Source organism: Drosophila willistoni, chromosome 3R (assembly GCF_018902025.1).
Source record: "Drosophila willistoni isolate 14030-0811.24 chromosome 3R, UCI_dwil_1.1, whole genome shotgun sequence".
Classification (NCBI taxonomy): domain Eukaryota; kingdom Metazoa; phylum Arthropoda; class Insecta; order Diptera; family Drosophilidae; genus Drosophila; species Drosophila willistoni.
In genome coordinates, this window is record NC_061086.1 from 7,332,054 (window position 1) to 7,353,712 (window position 21,659).

The window sequence follows — 21,659 nt, forward strand, 5'->3', positions numbered from 1 at the left end:
CTGGCATTATTCGCCACAGTAGTTCGCCTTACGCTGCCGCGATTGTCCCTGTACGCAAAAAAGACAACACGCTAAGAAAGTGTGTAGATTACCGCCCGTTGAACAAAATTACAGTTCGAGATCATTTTCCGATTCCTCTGTTAGATGATTGCATTGAACATCTGGGTGGCAAATCATTCTTCACCATCTTGGACTTGAAGAACGGTTTCCACCATGTGAAAATGCACCCAGACTCAATCAAATATACTGCCTTTGTAACCCCTGATGGCCAGTTTGAATATGTACGCATGCCCTTCGGACTTTGTAATGGCCCTTCCGTGTTCGCTAGATTCGTTTATTTTGTCCTTAAGGAATTTATAAACCGAGGTCAACTGGTGATATATATGGACGACATTCTAGTCGCGTCGCATGACTTTGAAACCCACCTTGAGATTCTGAAGGAAATATTGTATGTGTTAAGAGTGAACGGGCTATGCCTGAAGCTGACGAAATGCCGTTTTGCGTATAGGGAACTAGAGTACTTGGGCTACTTAGCCAATTCCGCCGGTATCACGCCTAAACCAGCTCATATTCAGGCGATACGGGATTTGCCCATTCCAAGGGATAGCAAGGAATTAGAGCGTTGCCTAGGCCTATTCTCATACTTCCGCCGATTTGTATCAGGTTTCGCTAAGATTGCGTGTCCGCTGTCCCGATTGTTAAGAAAAGATACCCCTTATGTCTTCTCCGATGAATGTCTTGAAGCCTTCCGAACACTGAAGTTGAAATTGATCGAATCCCCCGTGTTATCTATTTACAACCCGAAGTCTGAAACAGAGTTACACTGCGATGCTAGTTCAATTGGTTTCGGAGCAGTGCTCCTCCAGAAACAAACAGACGGTAAATTACACCCAGTGTCCTACTTCTCTAAGATGGCCTCCGCCGCTGAATCGAAACTACACAGTTATGAGCTAGAGACGTTAGCTATAGTGTATTCCTTAAAACGTTTTGAGACGTACCTTAAGTTCATCCCGTTCAAAATCGTGACCGATTGTAATTCCCTTGCGCTGACACTGAGAAATGGTGGACATTCCGCCAAGATTGCTCGCTGGGCCCTGCTGTTAGAAAACTATAACTACACGATTGTACACCGCTCGGGGGTTGGTATGCCCCATGCTGATGCTCTAAGTAGAATAGAAACTGCCGCATACGTTGACGATATAAACCTTGACTTCCAACTGCAGTTAACCCAGAACCGGGACCCTGAGATTGTCAAACTCCGAGATGAGTTAGAGAAATATGAGATAGCGAATTTCGAACTGCGAGATGGAGTAGTGTACCGCCTGTCCTCGACGAGGATACCCCAACTTTATGTCCCTTCCGAAATGGTAAATCATGTCATACGAGTAGTGCACGAGAAGCTTGGCCATATGGCCACGGAGAAATGTTGTGCACAGATCAAGAAGCATTACTGGTTCCCGTGTATGAAGTCTTACGTTAACAATTACATTAAAAATTGCCTCAAGTGTATCTACTACTCCGCGTCCGCTTCGGACCACCGTGTCACGCTACATAGTATTCCGAAAGTGCCCCTTCCGTTTGATACCGTCCATATTGACCATTTGGGCCCCCTTCCGTCCATACGTTCTAAGAAAAAGTATCTTCTGGTTGTCATTGACGCTTTCACCAAATTTGTGAAGCTATACCCTGCCGCCACGACTAATTCACGTGAAGTATGCCAGACATTAGAATATCAGTATTTCGCAAATTACAGTAGACCCCGCCGAATCATCAGTGATCGAGGTACCTGCTTTACTTCCTCCGAGTTTGAAGAATTTCTGAAGGCCAATAATATAATTCATGTGCTGAATGCCACTGCCTCACCCCGGGCCAACGGCCAAGTCGAACGGGTTAACCGTGTGTTGGGCCCCATGTTGGGTAAACTGACGGAACCTGTGGACCACGCAGATTGGGTCCAACAACTGCCGAACATAGAGTTTGCATTGAATAACTCCGTCCACTCCACAACCAAATTTGCCGCTTCCGTACTTCTATTCGGTGTTGAACAACGAGGTGTGGTAGTAGATGAACTAACCGAACGGTTGGGTGAGAGAACTGAGGAGGTCGATGCCTCAGAGGTAGACGTCCGGAGATTAGCCTTCCGTAACATTGTTAAGTCCCAAGAATATAATTCGGAATATTATTCGAAGCATCACCTCCCTGCCGTTAGTTTTGAGGAGGGGGATTTCGTAGTTATTAAGAATGTGGATACTTCGGCAGGCACGAACAAAAAGCTTATTAGGCGGTATCGTGGTCCGTATGTGGTTCATAAGAAACTTCCGAATGACCGATATGTTATCCGGGATGTAGAGGGCTCCCAAATCACCCAACTACCATATGATGGGGTCCTAGAAGCCTCCAAATTAAAGCTATGGGTTGCCCCTGATCAAGATTGCACTTCTGATAACCAAACAAAGGCGACACCAGCCACTTAAGATTCTTATTTACCCCCTTCATTGTTAACAATTGGAATCGAGGTCGATTCCTCGTCAGGACGGCCGAGTTGTAAGATTCCAATTATTTAAAGTCTGTTAAATACTCATGTATATACCGAAACCGGTATTGTAGTATCGATTGTTAGTAATAAGTATCGACTGTTAGTAATAAGTATCGATTGTTAGTGATAAGTATCGATTGTGAGTAATAAGTATCGATGGTTAGCGATAAGTCTTCGATAGGTTGAGAGACGGCGTCTCTCTTCTCTTCCGGCGACGAAACGAACAAGTTGTCTCTGCGCAGACGACCAGAATCAAATCGGAAAAATACTAATCCATCCTTCTAATTATTATTTAAAATATAGCTATTTACACGTTTAATATATGTATTTGTTGAATCTACTCATAAATTAGAGCCTGACAACAAGTTTGAGATATTTTTCTTAGTCTAGTACTTAAGCTAAATCCTGGGGACATTGCTGGCGGCCCTAATCAGTTATTATTGGGTTGGTCATTATAAAATGAAACATTTTTATTTTTGAATTGAAAATAATAATTGATAGTATCGATATATCGAATTTTTTCATTCAAAACATCGAAAATATCGAATGGGCCCACCATCGATAGTTTGCCAGCTCTACCGCAGAATTCGAATCCACCACGATAAATAAACTCACCACAAAAAATCACCAGTTGCCAGTTCCAACGTCGAACCAATGAGTCGAACAAATTTGACAACGTCGAACCAATGAGTCCAACCAAAAATACCAGCGTCGAACTAATGAGTCGAAACGAACAGTAACAACGTCGAACTTAAAACTTCTTAAATTTTTAAATAATTTTACTCTTTATGAATTTCTTTATTGAGATTTGTCGTGAGACAATAATTAATATTTGTGGCAGTTCATGATTGGCTTTATTAAGTAAACTTTTGTTTCTTTTTATGACAATGAGACATCCATATATTAGCCCAGGATGAAAAAAATTATACAAAACTGGACAAATTTATCATTTCCATTTTAATAGTAACTAAAATAACAAACAAAAATCAACTTAAATAACTGAAAGAATTTATTAAATAGGTCGCTATTTCTTTTTTAACTTGAATGTGCTGATCACGGCCCTGTACTTACATAGTTTTTGCCCATCACGTCAGGATTGCGAGAAAAATGCGTTGGAGTTATTCAAAATGGCCTCATTTTCAAAATTTTCTAGTATTATACTCAAAACGTTATTATTTTAACCTATTAATATATTAGGTATGATTTAAATGCAATTTACACAAAATCAAAGAGTCGTTTCTTTGTTATCATGCATATTATCATGCACTTTGGATATGGTTCCAAAATGAGTAAAATGAGTTCGAACCAAAATGTATGCTATAGGGATTCCAAGGACTTGCAATTTGTTAATTTTAAAAAAGTTATTGTAATTTTATGCATTTAACAAATTGTTTATAAGTAATGTTGGCAGACAACAGCTATTTTTCTTAAACAAGAAATTCCACAATTCGTTAAAAATGTAGAAAAACAATTTTTAACTTTATATAGTATACTTTTGGGTGCCTATTTTCCAACCCTAGATCCCCTAATTTCACAAAATCTGGACGTGATGAACAAAAACTGAGTATGCAGTCAGAATCAGCGTACCCGAATTAGTTAAAAACACCTCTCAGGTTAACGTCACCAAAAATCATGTCGGCCTGTGTAATCTTTATTAAAGTTGCCTGCTCATTTCTTATTGTTTTCTTACTTATTGATATCGTTAAAAGTTGCCTTGTACATTTACTAAATAATAGTTAAAAAAAAAACAAAAAAGCCACAAATAGCTAAGTATTTTTGAATCAATTGGCACTATTTGTTATTGATTAATTAATTAGAATACATGAAATTAAAAGTTGTTGAAACTTTCAATTATTTTTTTTCCAAATGAATTTGGATAAATTTCGACTATCGTAAAGCTATTTTGTTTTTCATTTATATATAAAAAGATTTAGTCACTCGACGAGAAATATAAAAGTAATTTCAGCTTTGTATTCATATATACCCACAAAGCAGATTGAATTACAAATATTTTTGCTTCCACCCTGGAAATTGAGCAGCAGTTGATCGCCAAGAGCAGCTTTTGTTTGGCCAATGAGAAGCTCAGTCCGAAACTAAACTTGCTTAAAGTCAGACGCGTTAGCTGTCTGCTTGAAAACTGCTTTAAGCCGACGAATTGTGAAGCGCAACGATCAAGCATATTGAGTAATAATTTAACAAAATAAAAAGGTAAATGTTTCCTTATGGCATTTGGGCAATGTCGTAAGGACATTGCGTGGGCGCTTAAAACTGGTTTTTTATCTGCAAAATATGTGACACTTTAGTTTGCAATAATAGTGTATGTTTGAGTGTATGTGTGACCGATTATTGTTTACGTGTATGTGTAGGTATATTTGTCACACGCATATGAAATGAGGCAATTATTTTAATCTGAATACAAATGCATTAATATTATTATTATAATGATCATTTTTTCATTATACTCTTATCTGCATCATTTTGCAAAAACAAAAATATATATATATTTATAGAATTATTTACTAATCACGTTTCAAGGCATTTCTTAAGCCGCTGCAAAATTGTTGGGAAAAGCCCAAATAAAAATTTGAACAACTTGTTAAGTAAATTGTTTGTGAATGCGTATGCCTGTGCGTGTGTGTGTGTGTGAGGGGCATCAGCGTCGCGCAGGCGTAATTACAAAATCGCCAATACAATAAAAGTTTGCATATTAATAGTAAGCACCGACTTGTTATTACCTTGTAATTAAAAATTAAAATACTAATATAATGAAGCAGCAAAATTAAAAACATTATAGTTTCTATATTAAATTTTAATCCCACTTTTTGCGAACTTAATTACTATTTAGAAATGTACATATGTACATACATATATACCCTGTTTAGTCACGGCCAATAGGATATCAAACTACAGGGTCATCACTTTGGCCCGTTTAATTTCTTATGAATCACTGTGTTTTTTTATTTGTTTTTTGTATGTTTTGTGATGCAGGGCGTTGGGCATAATATAGCGGTGTCTGTCAGCTGGTAGCCACATACGACTGGAACCGGTTGTAAGAAATGTTAATTTTTCTTGGGTTTTTTCAAACAAACATTTATCATATATTTTCATTGTCTTTCTTTGGTGTCACGCAATTTTATGACGTCAAAGAAAAGCTCTTTCTGTCGCCCCCTCACTCTGTCTTACTTACACTCGCTCTCTTTTTTTTATGCTCCGTTGCATGCACAATAACGGCTTATTATGTATGGCAACAACAACAAGCACAGAGATTGTTGCGAATTTCATCGAGTGCAGAGCAACTGATAAACTTTCACTTTTTTTCAACTCTTTTTTTTTCTTGCTGAAGGAGATGTTGCAATTGTCGCCGCTTCAAAGATTTCTTACAAAAAAAAACCCAAGAGAGAAAGAGACAACATCATATGCCAATATCGTGGGAAGTTTTAAAATATGAATCAGCTTCAGGCATTTAAGTGTTTTTTAATGAGTTACAGTTTGTCAAAAGTGCTGAGAATAATATTAATAGAAATTAGAATTCATTAGCTTCTGGATACGATTTTAATTACGACCATTTTTCCGTTTTGGCGATATTAGGGCAATATTAGAGCCCTGTAAGCTTAAAAGTTAAGGAAACTAACATATAAGGAAAATAGGTTTCAATAATCATGGCTTTACCTTTTAACCTTGGATAATATGTGAGTTTAAAAGTGAATCACTTAACTATTTACATATGATACATATATATTGGTTTGTAGTTTCAATATTTTCTATAATTTTTTACTTACATGTTCCATTATTTAGACAAGTCTGTGTAAAATTTGAATTGTCAATTTCTATAGTTTAGAGTTCGTTAACTTTTTATTCAATTACTCATTTTAATATTCACATAAATTTGAGAAATTAATTAATCATTTAATGATTTATCTACTTCTGACCTTAAAATAATTTTTAGTAAATAATATTTTTCAATATTAAAGCAAATTTTTTATTTCTGTACTCAAAATACATTTTTAAATTGCTGTAAAAGTGATCTTCAATTTGTAATGACTTATCATGCAATTGGTTTTAAATGGTTTTTAAAAAAAAATCATTACTGAAATGAAATAATGATGATTAGAAGCCAGTTCTTTGTTACGTAATTATACTTACTAATTATACCGATTAAGGAAGTGTAACAACAAACTAAAGATGAGTCAGTAAATAATTTTAGAGGATCATAGTGATAAAAATAATATTCTCTGTGTCCGGTCTCGATCGTTTGAAATTATAAACTATTTATACTTCTTCTTTTTCAAAATTTATCCATCGTATTATTTCTATATCTATGTTCCATATAGATGAATAAGCTTAAAACGAATGTCGTTCGTCTACATTTTTAATCAAAATAACTAAAGAATTTTAAATATATATATAAAAGTTCTTTGGGTCAATTGAATAATTTTGAATTTCTTGGAAAATAGATAATGTAGAAAAGGGAATTTTGATGCCAGAAACAAGCCAAGCCATTTAAAATAATCTGTGTATAATAAAAATGAAGTAAGTAAGTTTCGCCGACTTAGGTATACCATACACCAGTAAAACAAATATTTCAAATTTAAAATAACAAATTCATTTACGTATTTTTAAAAAATTCTGTTCACATGTTTTTTACAAGCATATTTCAGTATCTCGCTCACCCAAGCATATGAGCACACTAGCGCCGCCACCAGCCAACGGCCATCTCCGGCCTTATGGAAATGTGATCAATTTGATCGATTTGGATCAAATTTGTTTTTTTGCAGGGTACTTTTCTAAATTGCGGGGGCGGAAAACGGCGTGTCTCCGAGATCTAGGAGCTGATATGGACAGACAAATGTGTAGATCGGCTCGGCCGTAGATGCTGATCAAGAGTATATATACTTTATGGGGTCGAAAAAGCTTTCTTCTGCCTGTTACATACATTTTGGCGTCTTTAATATACCATTTCACCCTATGGGTGTATGGTATAAAAATTAATAGATTAACGGTTATTCCCTCCCGCCCCATTTAGATTATAGACTAACGAGTAAAATACTGCAAACATACATTCAAACCTATATTTCTGTATATAGATGGAGTAAATTACGTAATCAATGTTATTTCGTTGATTAATTTCAGATGAATCTCTTGACTGTTGGTGCTATTTGCCTACTTATGCCGGCATTTCTAGTTAGTGCTGAGCTATGCGGCCTTCAACCCAATCCGTCGTTGGGGTCCACACGTTTAAACCTTTATCGTGGCCAGCAGGAGTTCAGTGTCTCAATGCTGGATGCCATACGCAAGGCCACACCGAATGAGAACGTCTTCTTCTCACCCTACAGCACTTATCATGCCTTATTGTTGGCCTATTTTGGCGCAACTGGCGAGACAGAGCAGCAGTTGCAAAAGATCCTCCGTTTAAATTGGGCTAAGAACAAGGAAGAGGTACGAAGTGCCTATACAATTGAGAAAGCCGATCGTTTGAGTCGTGCTGATAAAATGCCTTTGGTATTCAAATCGGCGGATCGCCTATTTTTCAACAAAGACATCACTCTAGCCAATTGCTTGGAGAATCGTCTGAGTGAAGAGATTGCCCAAATGGATTTTAGCAGTCATCCAGATGAGTCACGGATAGCAATTAACAATTGGATAGCAAATGTTACAGAGAATGAGATCCGGGAGACGTTAGCCGAGGGCGATATCGATTCACGCACTCAAGTCGTCTTGGCCAATGCCGCATATTTCAAGGGACAATGGCAAAGTAAATTCGATTCGGCTAAAACTGAACAAATGCCATTCTATACGTCCAGCAAGAAAATGTCATTGGTGCCCATGATGAGACAAAAGGGCAATTTCGCTTTGACCACTGACGAGCGTTTGGGTGCCTATGTTCTACAGATGCCATATAAGACTACCAATAAGAATACCAATGCCAATGATGATTTTTCAGTGAGGGATGATGATGATGATTCGGAAATTTCCATGGTTATTATTCTGCCACCAGTTGGTTTGAATTCTTTGGAGCTAGTCTTGTCTAATTTAAATGCCACAACATTGTCCCAATCCCTGAAAGAGGGTATTCAACGTGAAATTGATGTTTCCATGCCGAAATTTGATTTCGAACAGCGTTTGGAATTGGTGCCTGTAAGTCATTAGAGATTATGATACAATATCACTTGATTTCTAAGTAAAATTTTTTTCATTGTTTTAGATTCTGAAAGAAATGGGTCTGAGTACACTTTTCGAGTCCGCAGCCACTTTTGGTGATTTCTCGACGAATCGTGATATAAGCTTCAATGATGCCAAGCATGTGGCCAAAATCAAGGTAGATGAAGAGGGTAGCACTGCAGCAGCGGCTACAGTTTTGGTCAGTTTCCGTTCAGCACGTCCCATTGAGCCGACCAAATTTGAGTGCAAGCATCCATTTTTGTTCCTCATCTATGATCATAAGGCCAATGCCATTCTCTTTACTGGCATCTATCGTGATCCCAAGACAAAAAAGGAGTAGATTGATGATCATACAGCTGGAATGTTCTTCTTCCTATGACATGTTTTCACACCTTTCACCTTTTTAACCAAAATTCTTTATCGACTGTTAAGAAAACTGTGTAAACTAATAATCTATATATATAAATATAAATCTAATACGATATTTATCTATAACAAATTGCTGCTTTTTGCAATTTATTTTGACCTTTATAAGTTTATCCACTCAAGATTAGCTTTCCCACAATATTGCAAGATAAACAATTATTCGTTTTTGCTTTTTGCTCAATTTACTAAGTTTTTTTTTATACAAAGAAAAACATTTGCATAAATGGTTGGAAAAATATACAAAGTTCATTTGGTTTTTAAGTAAACAATGCTACGTAAATAAATCAAATAAGAGGAGCGCCTAGGCGGAACAAGCACGCGATATATGTACATACATATGTTCGTATATATACAATCTTTAATACTTAAACTGACACATTTCAATCAATACTAAAGAAGAAAGAAAAAAAAAAAAACAAGATAGCTTTCTCATAATTATAGTGAATCCGAAAAATGATGTATAAATTTTAAATGTCATGGCTAGAGCCCGCAATGCTAACAATATTAGCTAGGCCAAAATTGGATTTTAGTTAGTTTTTAAATTGCTCCTCTGGCAAGAGAAAGAATGAAGAAAGAAGAAAACGAAAATCAAGAAAAACGGAGAAACTACAACTTAATATCTAACTTTTTTTTGTGTTTATATGTGTTGTTTGTGTTTTGTTTTAGTTTTTTTTTTTTTGGGTGGTCGTCGTTGTTGTAGTTGTCGTTGAATTAGTGCTTTTAGTTCTGTTGCAAGTCATCGGGCGGCATAAGAACCGCATAGACAGCAAAGCCAATGAATACAATGCCACCAACAATGGTGACAGTGCGCACAGAGATTTTGGAAGCCACCAGACGACCACCAATCACAGCCAGGCCAGTGCAAATGCAATGGCCAAGAATGCCTCCAGCAATAACACCATAAACGTCCTGCAAATCAAAGAGAAATCCACATTAAATTTGAAGAAAGGCAGACTAATTAACTTGGTTTTACCTTGCTGGCGGCTAGAATAATAGTTGTTAACTGAGAGCGATCACCCCACTCAGCCAAGAAGGTCATAGTAAAGGCCTGGGCAAGTATGCGCATGGTAAAATAGGTGGCACCACGACGTTGCGGACGACGACGTCCGCTTTCAGCATCATTGACAAGCGCAGCATTAACATCACGATCCAGCTTTAAGAGAGAAACGCCAAGAGTTTTAGTTAAATAAATCGCAAAAATCGCTCAATACTTGTACATATGTATGAAAATGTAAGCAAATAAAGAAAGTTTCGTTGATTTTTTTTATATAGCACAAAAATTAAGAAAACAGAACATGCAGAGGGAATTCCAAAAAGAAAATAAAAGATGAGAATAGTGCAAAATGTATATCGTACAGTCCAAGAAAACAAAAAACATGGTGCTTAAGTAATGAAAACAAAAACCAAACTATGATATGATAACCAAATCAAAAGCGCATGAGCAGAGTGGACGACGATGTGTGGAGATTATGGTGGGATTATGACTGTATAATTTGAGTGTGTGTGTGTGTGTGTGTGTGTGTGTATTACAGTTGTATTTTGTATTGTTTTTGTCTTGGATTGCGTCAAGGAACGTTAAAGCACGTGAATACGTATACAACATTCATATTGGTGGACCTAACCCGTGCTTTAAGCCCGCCATTTGTTGTTGTTACCGCCTCGTCCAGGCTATGCATACTCTCATGATTGGCCAAAGGAGCTCGACCCAGTGGTTTAACATTATCATCATCGTCATCATTGTCGACAGCAGAGTCTCCTATGGTGGCTGCTGCTGCAATTTTGGTATCAGTGACGGAAGCGTTTAGATTATCACAATTGGTTTGTTCGGTCTGGTTGGATGATGCCAATGAATGGGATGGACTGAAATTTGTCATTTTCAATTGTTCCACAATGCGTCCGCCCTCCTTGAGATAGACTTCAGTTTCATGCTGAGCATGAGCATGATGACGGCCATTAGCATCATTTGTCCCAGTTTTATCACAGCTAGAATTGGTGGTATTATTATTATTGTTGATGTTGTTGTTGTGATGATGGTTGATGCTGCTGCCACGTTGTTTGCGCTGACGATGTTGCATCTCGTTGGACGATGAGTTGGTTGTATTGGCTCCACTAGTAGTCCCATTTCGTCCATCTATCAATGCCTGCTCGCTGGCATCTTCTTTGTCCGAATTGCTATTCTTACGCTTGGCCTCCGTATCATCATATTTCCGTGAAGCTTTGCGCATCAACTATGTTAACATTTCATTTTCAAATCAATTTCGAATCAGAGTAAATCAATTTGCCATTTAGATTTTTTTTGTTATTTGGTTTTTGTTTTTTTTTTCGATTTTTTTTTTTTTGGTTTTAAAGCCAAAAATGAAAGAAAGAATAAATTTAAATTTGGCATTAGCTAATTTGAATAATTTTCAATGTTCTGGTGTTTGATATTATTATTATTGTTTTTTATTTTTTGCTAAATAAAGCTTTAATTTGATATTGAATTTAATTTCTTCTCTCTTTTGGTTATAAATTCAAATAATTTTTCGAAATGCGCAGACGTGCAATTAGTCACAAAGGCATTTTGTGTGTGTGTGTGTGTGTAAATATAATATACAAAATTCAAAAAAACAAAATGAAAGGCCAAAAAACTTGTATTTGTTTTATTTTCAGCACACACTTATGTATATATATATCTATCATCATCGGGCTATGATCGAAAACGTGTTCAAGTGAATGAGTCCTTATTTAGAGATAAGGTTAGGCTTGTTAGGTGGTTAAATGATATTGTTAATGCCTATGTTTATACCCTTGCATAACCGAGGACAAATCAGGACTGTTTCAGTTGTTCAAATCAATAAAATGAATGTAATTTCAACTCTTAGGCTTATTTATGATTTCTTAAAATCATTTCAGGTCGTGGAAATATTTCGAATTAAGAATGATAATGCAAAATTTACAAATTTCGATATTAAAAATAGATTTACTTTTAGTTTTAATGCCAAAGATCAGACAATAACTCTATAATATACAATTTTACACTTTAAATGAACACTCAAATGCAAGGGTATATACAATTCGGTGTGCCGAAGACTTCATTTCTGTTAAATTTTCTTTTGTTTGTTCTCTTATCTTAATTTTACATGCAGTAATTTAGCGCTAACTACAAAATGATAAGCTTTTGGGTTAGTAGTTTCTTTTGGTTTTACTTTGTAGTTTGGGTTAATGAGTTAGAAATAAAAAAAATAATAATATACAAAAATAAATAAATAAAGTTACCAAAAGCAATAGTAAATAAAGAAAAATCAAGCAAAACAAATCGAGAATACTAAATAGCACTACCAGCAAAAACAAATAGTTGATAGAAAGAAAAGAAATATAGATAATTTTTCTCTTACCTCATCTTCACGCTTACGCAAATCAGTTTGCACCTCTTCGAGTTCTTCTTGAGCATCCGTGGGCTTCATTTTGTAGCCATCATACAACATTTTTAAGCCGAATATTAAAAATAATGCAGTTGAGATATAATACGTGTAAATCTAAAAGAGGGGTAGGATTAAGATACATTTTTAAAACACAGATTTCATTAAACGAATTTCTCTCGAAGAACGAACCTTAGGAATAAAGTTAGCTGCCATTCCGAATACGCATGAGAGTACCGTCATTAGGGCTAGAGCGGCAATTGCACCGCCAAAGACAATTAAACGGGGATGACGCATGGCCATTATGGCAGCAATAAAGAAAGTCTTATCGCCTAGCTCCGTTAATAAGATAACAGAGATCGATGCTGTAAAAGCATCGATAAAATTCCCCTTGCCTTTAGCTTCACGTTCTTCCTTTGATTTTTCTGGTATAGCATTCAATTCCGTTGGCTTTTGTCCAACAACTTCATTTAGCAAGTTCTGTAAAATAACACAAATTAGTTAGATTTACCAACTAAATCAAGATCCTTTGTGTGTGTGTTTACTTACGCTGTCCACTCCGGTTAATGAGTTCGCATTATTTTCAACATCTCGTTTAAATTCCTCCGCACAGACCGTGGAGAATGTGAGTATTACCATTAGGGCCAAGGCCATGTGCCATTTAGCTGTACGTTTCAGGTATACATTGTGTCTGGTCGTTTGCCAGAAATATGATTGATTTTGTGACATATTTTCTACTGTGCCCACTTGCACATGTAAATTGTAGTATCTTTAGTTTAGATTAACCTCCCTGGGATAATGGATACGTGTCCAGTTCGTCTGACGGACTGCAAAGAAATGAAAAAATTTGCTTCACATCATGATTATCAGGCTTAATCAGACTTCAACAAGTGTTCATAAGTACACACAAAGGTATATGTACTGTATGTATCTACAATTTATATTTGTATAAGGCAAAACACACAGAGAGCACACAGCAAGAACAAAATACAACATTAAACAAAATGTTGATCTCTCCGTCTATGGGCAGCACATTAAAAATCCGGACAATGGCAACTAAAAACCAGATAAGCTTATGGCCCGCTGCCGGCAATGCGTCAAATGTCGCCATGATATGATCCAACTATCAACTTGGTAATACAATTTTGGCATTGCCAGAAAAAAAAGAACCAGAACATAGTACGCGAATGGACTTTCGATACGTCAGATGCACACATAACACAAACTACTTAATTTTATGATTAGATAATGACAAATATACTAAAATAATATAATTTAAGTTTCTATTTGACTAGCACACATTTAATATACTATATTTGGTTGAGTTAATTGCAGAAACTTAATTTTATCAACTAATATTATTTTGTTTTCCTTTTATCACAAATGTGATTATTAATATACTAGAATTCATATATTTCTACAAGCTTAGCAATTTCTCTTTTAATATGTACAAAAAATGGCAGCAAACAATTAGAATTCAATTAAAAAACCAATCTACTCTAAAAATAAAAAGTGTAAAGCGTTTAATTAGTAATAAAAGAGTAATGATTTTTCTCCCAACAAATTGATTAAATTTCTGTACAACAAACAAAATGTGAAAAGTGTAACTCCTTTTAGAATCTAACTTAGGTAGGGTATAAAAAGTGACGGCTTACAGATAAATACGTGACCAAATGCTCGGAGTAAATGTAATTATAGACTTTAATTAGCTGCCATAAATGTTCATCATGGTTAATGATTTTTGCGAAATATCTTGTTCGGTTATTGTGAATTATATTTTTGTTTGCCATTACTGTGATTTCCCCGGCCAAGTTCTCTCATGGTAGCCATGGTTATAATAGAAGCATTCCCTTAGTTCAATTCACTGTGAGATAAAGTTATCTTTTCGATAATTTTATTCGAAAACTGATTGCGCATTTGAGATATGGTTGAGCAAATATAAATAAAAGGCAAATAAATATGTTCTCTTGGCTATAATTTCAATTAAATTTAATGGGCTAAACATCGGCTCAGTTGAAGCTTTGGCAATATCATTTGAATGTCAAAGGAACCCCAAGAAATTTGTGATATAAACCAATAAAATTGTTCGAGTTTTTGAAGTTATGAGTGATTATTAATATACTAGAATTCATGCTGACTGATTGAATCATGATTCGATAGATGATTAATAATATTTTTGATCTACAAGCATTTCTGTTATTCTGAGGATTATTTTCTATATGATAATTATAAATGGATGCAAAAGAACCCCCCAAAGATGGGATTTTGTTGGCTGTTTATCATATTTATTATTTATTTTATTAGCTGGAGCTTCCCTTTTGTTTCACATAAATCATGGCTAGTCATCATATAACATTTGTATACATATATTTTATCATATTTCTCATGACACACCAGGCGCGACAGTCAAGAGGCAAAAGTTGATATTTGCTCAACGAATGAGAGATTAACAAACTTTGCCCAGACGTTTGCTTGCTCTCAGAGATCTGGCCAAGACGCAATAAGAACAGGATGGAATCGGGGCACAATCTGTGTGCCGTTAAGGGGCCCGGGTGGCGGTAGTATATAAGTCATTATGTAAACTTGTGCAAAACCATATAGGAAAATAATTTATAAGAACCTTTGTAAAAAAGACAAAAATTAGCTAAGAGCGGCAGGAAGAAGATCAGATATAGATAACTGATAACGGAGAGCGCATTGCGGGGGAGTCTTAAAATTGATGACGTTCAGGCATAAACAGAAAGAAAGTGAGTAGGTCATTGATAGAGGAGAATGAGTGAGAGACGAACGAACGTCAATGACTTTGTCTATAGTAATTAATTAATACCACTATTTCGCATCACACACACACATGCACACATACAAAGTGAGCAAGCCACATGTTTAATTGGCATGGCAAAATGAAAGGGATAGGAATAAAGGGCTCAATAAATCAATTTACATATTGTTTGTTCATAGACTTGTCCTAAATTAATACATATTCATGTATCCATGTTAATAAATGGTGTAATTTATTTGCTTGTTGTTGTTTGTGGGTGCGTTTTTTTTGGCATTGATTTTTCCGAGTTTCCTTTCTATTTATTGCAAATATCTATTTTTGTAAACAAAACAACAACAACAGCAGCGGCGACGGCGGCAATACTAACGGTGTCGTCACTAGAGTTGAGTATTTTAGCTATAGCTTTTTTTGTTAATAAATTGTTGAAAATCATGTTTTACATACGGCAAACCCTTATTAACTCTGTATTTTTAGAACTTAAGACATTGGCTTAATAATTTTATAAACTAAACACACATGTTTGGTTGCCGCACTGTATTTTTTATTTGATCTTTTGTTTTAGCCATATGTAATTTACTACATTGCACTTGTTTTGCTCATCACTAAAGCACTCAACACTTTGCCGCTGACGACAGCAAAAAAATAATTTAAAATTTGCAATTTACAACTGATTAATAGTTGTCCCTGACAAAAGCACATTTAATAAATAAACATTGAATGCTAATGTAATTGAGTCAATTGCATATTATAATTCAATTAGATTGTTCTTGAGTTTAATTAAATTACACGCACACGTCCTTACTTTGTCAGAACACTTTAGTTTTAATTGTGGGTGGTTTTATCGAATATCTCTTACTCGATAGCAGCAACAAGGTGTTAGTGTTGGCAAACGTAAGCGTAAACAGCTGTTGACTCAATAGAGATGAGCTGGTGATGACAAACTTGTGATTGCAGAGGCCGTTATGTTTTAAATATATAAAGATTTAAAGAAAAAATTTAAATCATTTAAAACCAAAACTTGTAGAAAAAATTAAAACACATTGACATTTTTTTATATAATTAACTTAAATATGAAAGTAAATAAGTATAAATAAGAGTATGAGTCTGTGGCTCTGATCACAGTCACTGTTTTGTGAATCACCAGTTAGCTCTAGCTGGGCATCACTATCAATTTATTGGGGGTCCTGTTTGGATGAGAAAAATTGATTTTGTATAGCTTGAGTTAGAAAGAGAAATTTGTGTGTGGGTGTACATGTAGCAGGCAATGAAAATGAAGTGAAAGTGCCAAGATGTCGATATCCAAATTATTTGTAAAAGTATTCAACGAGGACATATTTGAGCAGTTAGACCAAGATAATTCTGATTTGGAGGATGATTTGGAAGGGGCCAATTGTTCCACAACGCCGGAAAAGCCGGCTAAAGTGGAAGATCTTTCGGTGACAAAGTAAGACAACAAATGTACAGATACTCGAATGTTGAAATTATATCCTTTTATAACTTCTATTATCCAGACAAATGGTCATTGTAAGAAGCTGGCTGGATGATAAGTTTCAACAGATTCAAACAGACAGCAATGAGGAAATTCGTCGACTCTATACGGAGACGGAAGCACGCATTGGGCCAGATTTGACCATCTTCGATGTGGACTATACGACAACTGTGCGCGTGTCCTCGGATAGGTTGGCCTTGCGTTCTCAAGGTAGTTTCAATACAGTTAGAGCAAATTGTTGCGTTTATGGAGGTCGTTGGATGTATGAGGTAATCCACATGTTAATGACATTGTGGCACTTGCGCATTTACTAAAAATGTTGTCCCTCTACCCCCATACTCATCCTCAGATTCAACTTCATACGAAGGGTGTCATGCAAATTGGATGGGCAAGTTCCCAGTGTCAATTCAATGAGAACAGTGGAGTGGGTGATACCATCCATAGCTATGGCTATGACGGTAGCAAACAACAGATATGGCATATATCAACCAAGAAGTAAGTTTTTAGCATCTTAAGCTCTAAAATCCAAAGTTCTCAAACATTTCCCCTTACAGATACGGCGACAAATGGCAAATTGGGGACATTATTGGCGTTACCATCGATGTGGATCGTGAGGTCATTGAGTATTTTCGAAATGGTCGCTCAATGGGCGTGGCTTTTAATAAATTGGAAAAGGGTCCAGGACTTACCTTCTATGCGGCAATCTCTTTGGGTTACACTCAGGGTGTTCAGGCAAATTTTGGCAATCGTCCATTTGTCTATCCCGTAAATGGATTTCAACCACTTATGGCTCGTCCCATATTGAAACTGCGTCGTGCCAATCTACTGATGAACTACCTCATTAATTTGGCGAATATTTTTGCCAAGAGCAATGCCCAAACAAATGATCAACGTACACAGGAGCGTCCAACTGTGCTCAGTGTTTCGACCAATGAGGCTCGAGTATCGACCAAGAAGACAGTTTATTGCATTTTCGCCACAATGCTTATTGAGCGTTTTACCAATGAGATTTTCGATCCGTATATAATTGAAGATGTTCTGCTTACCCGAATGACATATATGACATCACTGCCCACCGAGAAGGCGACACCGAATAGTGTCTTTCAAAGTCTTTTGTCATTATTCTGGAATTTCATGGAGGGAGATGAGATAAAGTTTGTGCTGCGGAAATTGGTAAATGCCTTATTGGCCACTTTTACCCATACCATTCAGGGATTGGACTACGAGAAGCATCGTCAGGCATTGGGAATGATGCATTGCTTGTGTCTACATCAGCAGACAAGAAAATATTTACTGGAAGGAAAGCTTTTTAAGAAGCATTGGTAAAAACAAACAGAAGGAGTCGCTTTAAGTCTATAGTATTTAATTATCTTGATTTATTTTACAGTCTGGCATTCTTCCTGTATATTAATCCTTTGGAGTTTTACATAATGGAAGAGTTGCTGCCCGATTATATGGCCTGGACCGAGGGCATCGATGGACCCAAAGATAAATACCTAAGCATTGTGGAAAAAGTTCGTAAAGTCACAGATGCCCTATACGTTTCACAAAAAGATTTTCTCAATACACTCATGATCAATACGGATGGCAGTGACAATAGTCCTTCGAGTCGTATGATATTTCTTAATAAAATGCGACGATACGTAGTTGATCTCAGCATGGAGCAGAGAGTGAGTTCATATCACATCGAAACATTGTGGACGCATAACTTTAACGTTTGATACTTTTGCAGCCCTTTCATGCCTTCTTCTTCATGCAGTCGAGCATACAGCATCCTTTGAATCCACCAGTGGCTTTGGCATTTGTTTGCATATTGATTGATCAGTGTAGAACATTGTTCAAGGAGGAGTTACCCAGCAATACGGTTGAGGTCAATGTAGATTACTTTATTGATGGCTCCTTTGATTATATGCACTTTGATCGTGTGGCCGGGGTATTATCGCATTTGCGCAAAGTCCATAGAGCCGACATAGATGAACGTCTTGGTCCGGCACGCACTCAGCAAATCTACGACGATGAAAGAAATACGATGAGGGTCAATGAAGTCGGTAAGTGATTTAATGAGATTTTAAAAAGAAACCTGTTGCACAATTATATTTGTAATTGTTTTAGATACAACTTTGTACCTACTTGGAGAGAATATTAATAATGTGCCAGTTATTGGTCATACACAGGGTGGCAATAGTGGAGGCACCTTTACTCATTTTCTTAATCCGCGTGCCAGTCAGAATACAGAGACCTCATTTGGCAATGTCGATTCGGCAAAAGGAGTTTGTGAACTCTTGGATATTTGTGTGATCTTTTATTATTCGGCTGGCCATAAATATATTGTGAAGATTGCTTCAGTAAGAGATGAGATAGCTGCTCTAAATGATGTACTCAAAGAGACTAAATATTATCGAGAGGATATTGAACGAAAATTGGTTGCATTGGAGCAGCATGCCAATGTCTGTATGAATGAAAGTCATCAGCATGTGATGGCCGAGCTGCGTTCCAAATTCAGTCAGCGACAGAATGTCTTTGCAAGCCGTTCAATCTCGTTAGCAAGAAAGCAAATTTGGCTACGTGGTGTGGCCTTAAACGGTCAAAAGCAGTCCCTAATTGTTTGGCTTTTAGAGCGTATGCTTTGCACACTGACGGTAAGCATAATGATTGACCCAAATGAAATTGTATTTACTACTTTAATTCTCTTTTAAGAGTGCCTCATCGACGGGTCCGCTATTCTCGTTTGTACCGGAGATTTATGTGAATACCTTGCCCATCCTGCTAGATGCTGTAATGGATTTCAGTCATCACGACATGAATGCCCAGTTTGATCAGACGCTGGCCGAGTGTAGCATAAACGCTGCAGCAGAATTCCTTGGACTGCATTCGGCAGATGCGCGTATCGTACTTGCCTCTTGCAAAGACTCCATGTTACAGGCATTGGGTACACTTACATGCCATAAAGTGGGTGTACGAGCTCTGGAACGATGCTCGAGACGTTCTCAAGTTGCCCTAGTGCGTGCTCTGCTACGGCCGTATGAGAACAGAGCCTGGGGTCAAAGCAATTGGTTGCTGTTACGCTTCTGGATGGGTGAGGGTTATGCCTATAAGGATGCTCGAGCTCCAAGTGTCTGGCAGGGTGGATCATTGCCCTTGCATCAGGGCTTGTGTCGAAGTCGTTCGAAAAATGAGACACACACTGGATTACTGCATAATGTCGCCCCCGCTAATCCATCGAAGCATTTTCAACGCTTAATTGGTACAAAACTATTAGAAGATGAGCCATTTGCCACGACTTTTCTGAACTCTGTGCTCAGCCAATTGAATTGGGCATTTTCCGAATTCATATTGCTATTGCAAGAGGTCAGTTAGAATAGCAAAAGACACTCTTGGGATGGTTAATAATATTCATATTTGGTTTTTGCAGATTCAAAATACTGCCCAGCGTCATGAGAACACATTGTTTGAACCCAAGCAACTTAAAATCTGCTCCATGTGCTTTGAGTTGACAGTTTCGTTGATGCGTTGCCTGGAAATGATTATAACAATTAGCCCAGAAATTGTCACAGATGCATCGCGACCGAATAGTGATTTGCTATTAAATCGCATTTGTCAACTGATTAGTCAGGTTTTATCCAGGGTCACAGTGCCGCCGGGTTGTTTCCAATTTGTGGTAGACATGTGTTCGGCCGATTTGAATGCAGTTACCCATTTTCCTATTATCACTGCTGCTGTAGGCATTTTGTTGGCTCTTATGCGTAATGAGATAACCAGCGATATCACGCCACAGAAAGTAACACGCATATCGCGAGCGTTTCTCACCGATCCCAGTTTTCAGTTTGCCACTTTGGAGTTTGCTTTAGGTGAAATTCGGACACCATTGCTTGAGCAGAAGAATATACCTCGCGGCAATTTTGATCCATCTACAAGGGCACATATTGATCCGCTGACTAATAACGTGAGAGTACCATTTCCCAACAATTCCAAACACATAAGAGCTGATCCTCCCATTATTAAGTTTGCCCTTAATGATTGTGAGTATTTTTGTGTATGATTGTGAAATTTATAATAATTGGTGTGTTTCATGTTTTGTTTTAGTTCCATCTCATGTGGCCATAGAGGAAATTGAAGATGTGCGTCGTCTGATTGAGAATTTAAGGATTAAACAGACTCTGCTCTCAGATATAACACTGCCATCGGAGGACTCATTGTGTCCGATTTGCTGCGCCAAGCCAATTACTGCCGTCTTTACTCCTTGCAAGCATCAGTCCTGCAGCGATTGTATCATGCAGCACATGATGAACTCGAAAGTTTGCTTTTATTGCAAGACAACCATACAAACCATTGAAACCCTAGATGGCACTCTTATCTATTCCAATGAAGACGGAGTCCAGACGCCAATTAGCGAGCGTGTTGAAACCTAGATATTGGAAACTCCCAAAACCCACCGAACAGAATTCTTGAAAAATCTAACCAGGTCAAACTAGTCAAACTGTGTTTAATTGCTACACTTGAATTGTATATAAGCCGATATACATATACACTCATATACATATATACGATATACAGCATATATTTAAATGTTCAGTTATGTCTTTCATGCTTTGCTTGCAATAATTATTTCAGATGTGATATGCCAAAAGTGCACTACATATATATATATATATATACACAAATATATATATTTATAAAAAGAAAAGATCAGAAAAGGTTGAAAAATGTTAGATGGAAAATAAAAATTCCAAATTGAAAATAAAATAAGTAGCACAATAAATATTTGCATAAATAGTATTATATTTTATGATCTCATTGTGATCCACAATATTTTAGTTTTTTTGTATTTTATGTCACATATATTTATTTAATCACTCTGCTATGATGTGAACT

The 21,659-nt window shown here is 36.7% G+C and overlaps 3 protein-coding genes across 5 annotated transcripts; 2 read left to right on the forward strand and 1 right to left on the reverse strand.

Moving 5' to 3' along the window:
• Positions 1-4,634: 4,634 nt before the first annotated feature.
• Positions 4,635-9,194, forward strand: LOC6650391 (serine protease inhibitor 88Ea). Its single transcript, XM_002073118.4, has 3 exons — positions 4,635-4,744; positions 7,667-8,671; positions 8,739-9,194. The coding sequence occupies exons 2-3, from the start codon at positions 7,667-7,669 to the stop codon at positions 9,033-9,035; spliced, it is 1,302 nt and encodes a 433-aa protein (XP_002073154.2). The 5' UTR covers positions 4,635-4,744; the 3' UTR covers positions 9,036-9,194.
• Positions 9,195-9,277: 83 nt separating this feature from the next.
• On the reverse strand, positions 9,278-16,145 carry LOC6650558 (transmembrane protein 165). 3 transcript variants are annotated; one of them, XM_023179956.2, is made up of 7 exons: positions 16,101-16,145; positions 13,069-13,346; positions 12,712-12,999; positions 12,496-12,636; positions 10,744-11,349; positions 10,095-10,274; positions 9,278-10,030 (listed from the first exon to the last, which is right to left on the reverse strand). In XM_023179956.2, the coding sequence occupies exons 2-7, from the start codon at positions 13,246-13,248 to the stop codon at positions 9,842-9,844; spliced, it is 1,584 nt and encodes a 527-aa protein (XP_023035724.1). In that variant the 5' UTR covers positions 13,249-13,346; positions 16,101-16,145; the 3' UTR covers positions 9,278-9,841. The 3 variants fall into 3 exon arrangements, with proteins under 3 accessions (XP_023035724.1, XP_046866490.1, XP_015032310.1); XM_047010534.1 differs by lacking the exon at positions 16,101-16,145 and adding an exon at positions 15,743-16,084; XM_015176824.3 differs by lacking the exon at positions 10,744-11,349 and having other exon boundaries at positions 16,101-16,133.
• Positions 16,146-16,473: 328 nt separating this feature from the next.
• Positions 16,474-21,336, forward strand: LOC6650559 (E3 ubiquitin-protein ligase RNF123). The gene is made up of 10 exons (XM_002073122.4): positions 16,474-16,742; positions 16,810-17,056; positions 17,137-17,282; positions 17,342-18,109; positions 18,175-18,457; positions 18,520-18,835; positions 18,900-19,426; positions 19,485-20,135; positions 20,200-20,806; positions 20,871-21,336. The coding sequence occupies exons 1-10, from the start codon at positions 16,588-16,590 to the stop codon at positions 21,194-21,196; spliced, it is 4,026 nt and encodes a 1,341-aa protein (XP_002073158.1). The 5' UTR covers positions 16,474-16,587; the 3' UTR covers positions 21,197-21,336.
• Positions 21,337-21,659: the final 323 nt, after the last annotated feature.